The 412-nt window shown below is 73.3% G+C and overlaps 1 protein-coding gene across 1 annotated transcript in view; it reads right to left on the bottom strand.

Annotated features, from left to right (window-relative positions):
- LOC113408746 (prickle planar cell polarity protein 3-like) overlaps positions 1 to 176 on the bottom strand; it is a gene marked incomplete at both ends in the record, with an annotated part of 903 nt that extends 727 nt beyond the window's left edge. The window contains one exon of the mRNA XM_026662145.1: positions 91 to 176. Within this exon, the coding sequence (XP_026517930.1) occupies positions 91 to 176 (86 nt within the window). The remainder of the gene's footprint in view (positions 1 to 90) is intronic.
- Between the last annotated feature and the right edge of the window lie 236 nt (positions 177 to 412).

The raw sequence follows: 412 nt of genomic DNA, 5'->3' as shown, positions 1-412 counted from the left end.
CAGCGGGGTGGGTGCCGGGGGGGCAGCGGGGTGCTGGGGGGCAGAGGGGTCAGTGCCGGGGGGGGCAGCAGGCCAGCACAGGGTCCCTACCTCCATCCGTGCACCAGGAAGCCGGGGCACTGGTCCCCACACGTGTGGCATGGCTGCCCCCGGTCGGGGTCGGCATCTTCGGGCGGCTGCGGGGCGCAGACACAGAGCGTCACCACCCGCCATGGCCCCCCCCACCCCGAAACTGTGGGGTCTGGTGGTTAGAGCGGGGGGGGGGGTCTGTCTCTCCAGCCCCATGGCCACGCGCCCCGTCTCTGAGCTGCCAAGGCAGAGGCCGGAGCCCCCCAAACCCTGCCGGGGGGCAGGTCTGGGGCAGGGACAGGAGCCACCACCCCTGCACCCAGGGCATTGTGGGATCCCAGAC

The sequence above is a fragment of the Terrapene carolina genome, unplaced genomic scaffold, assembly GCF_002925995.2.
Source record: "Terrapene carolina triunguis isolate 2854851 unplaced genomic scaffold, T_m_triunguis-2.0 Scaffold23483, whole genome shotgun sequence".
Lineage (NCBI taxonomy): Eukaryota > Metazoa > Chordata > Testudines > Emydidae > Terrapene > Terrapene triunguis.
The sequence above is the reverse complement of the archived record's forward strand: the minus strand, read 5'-3'. Positions and strand labels throughout refer to the sequence as shown.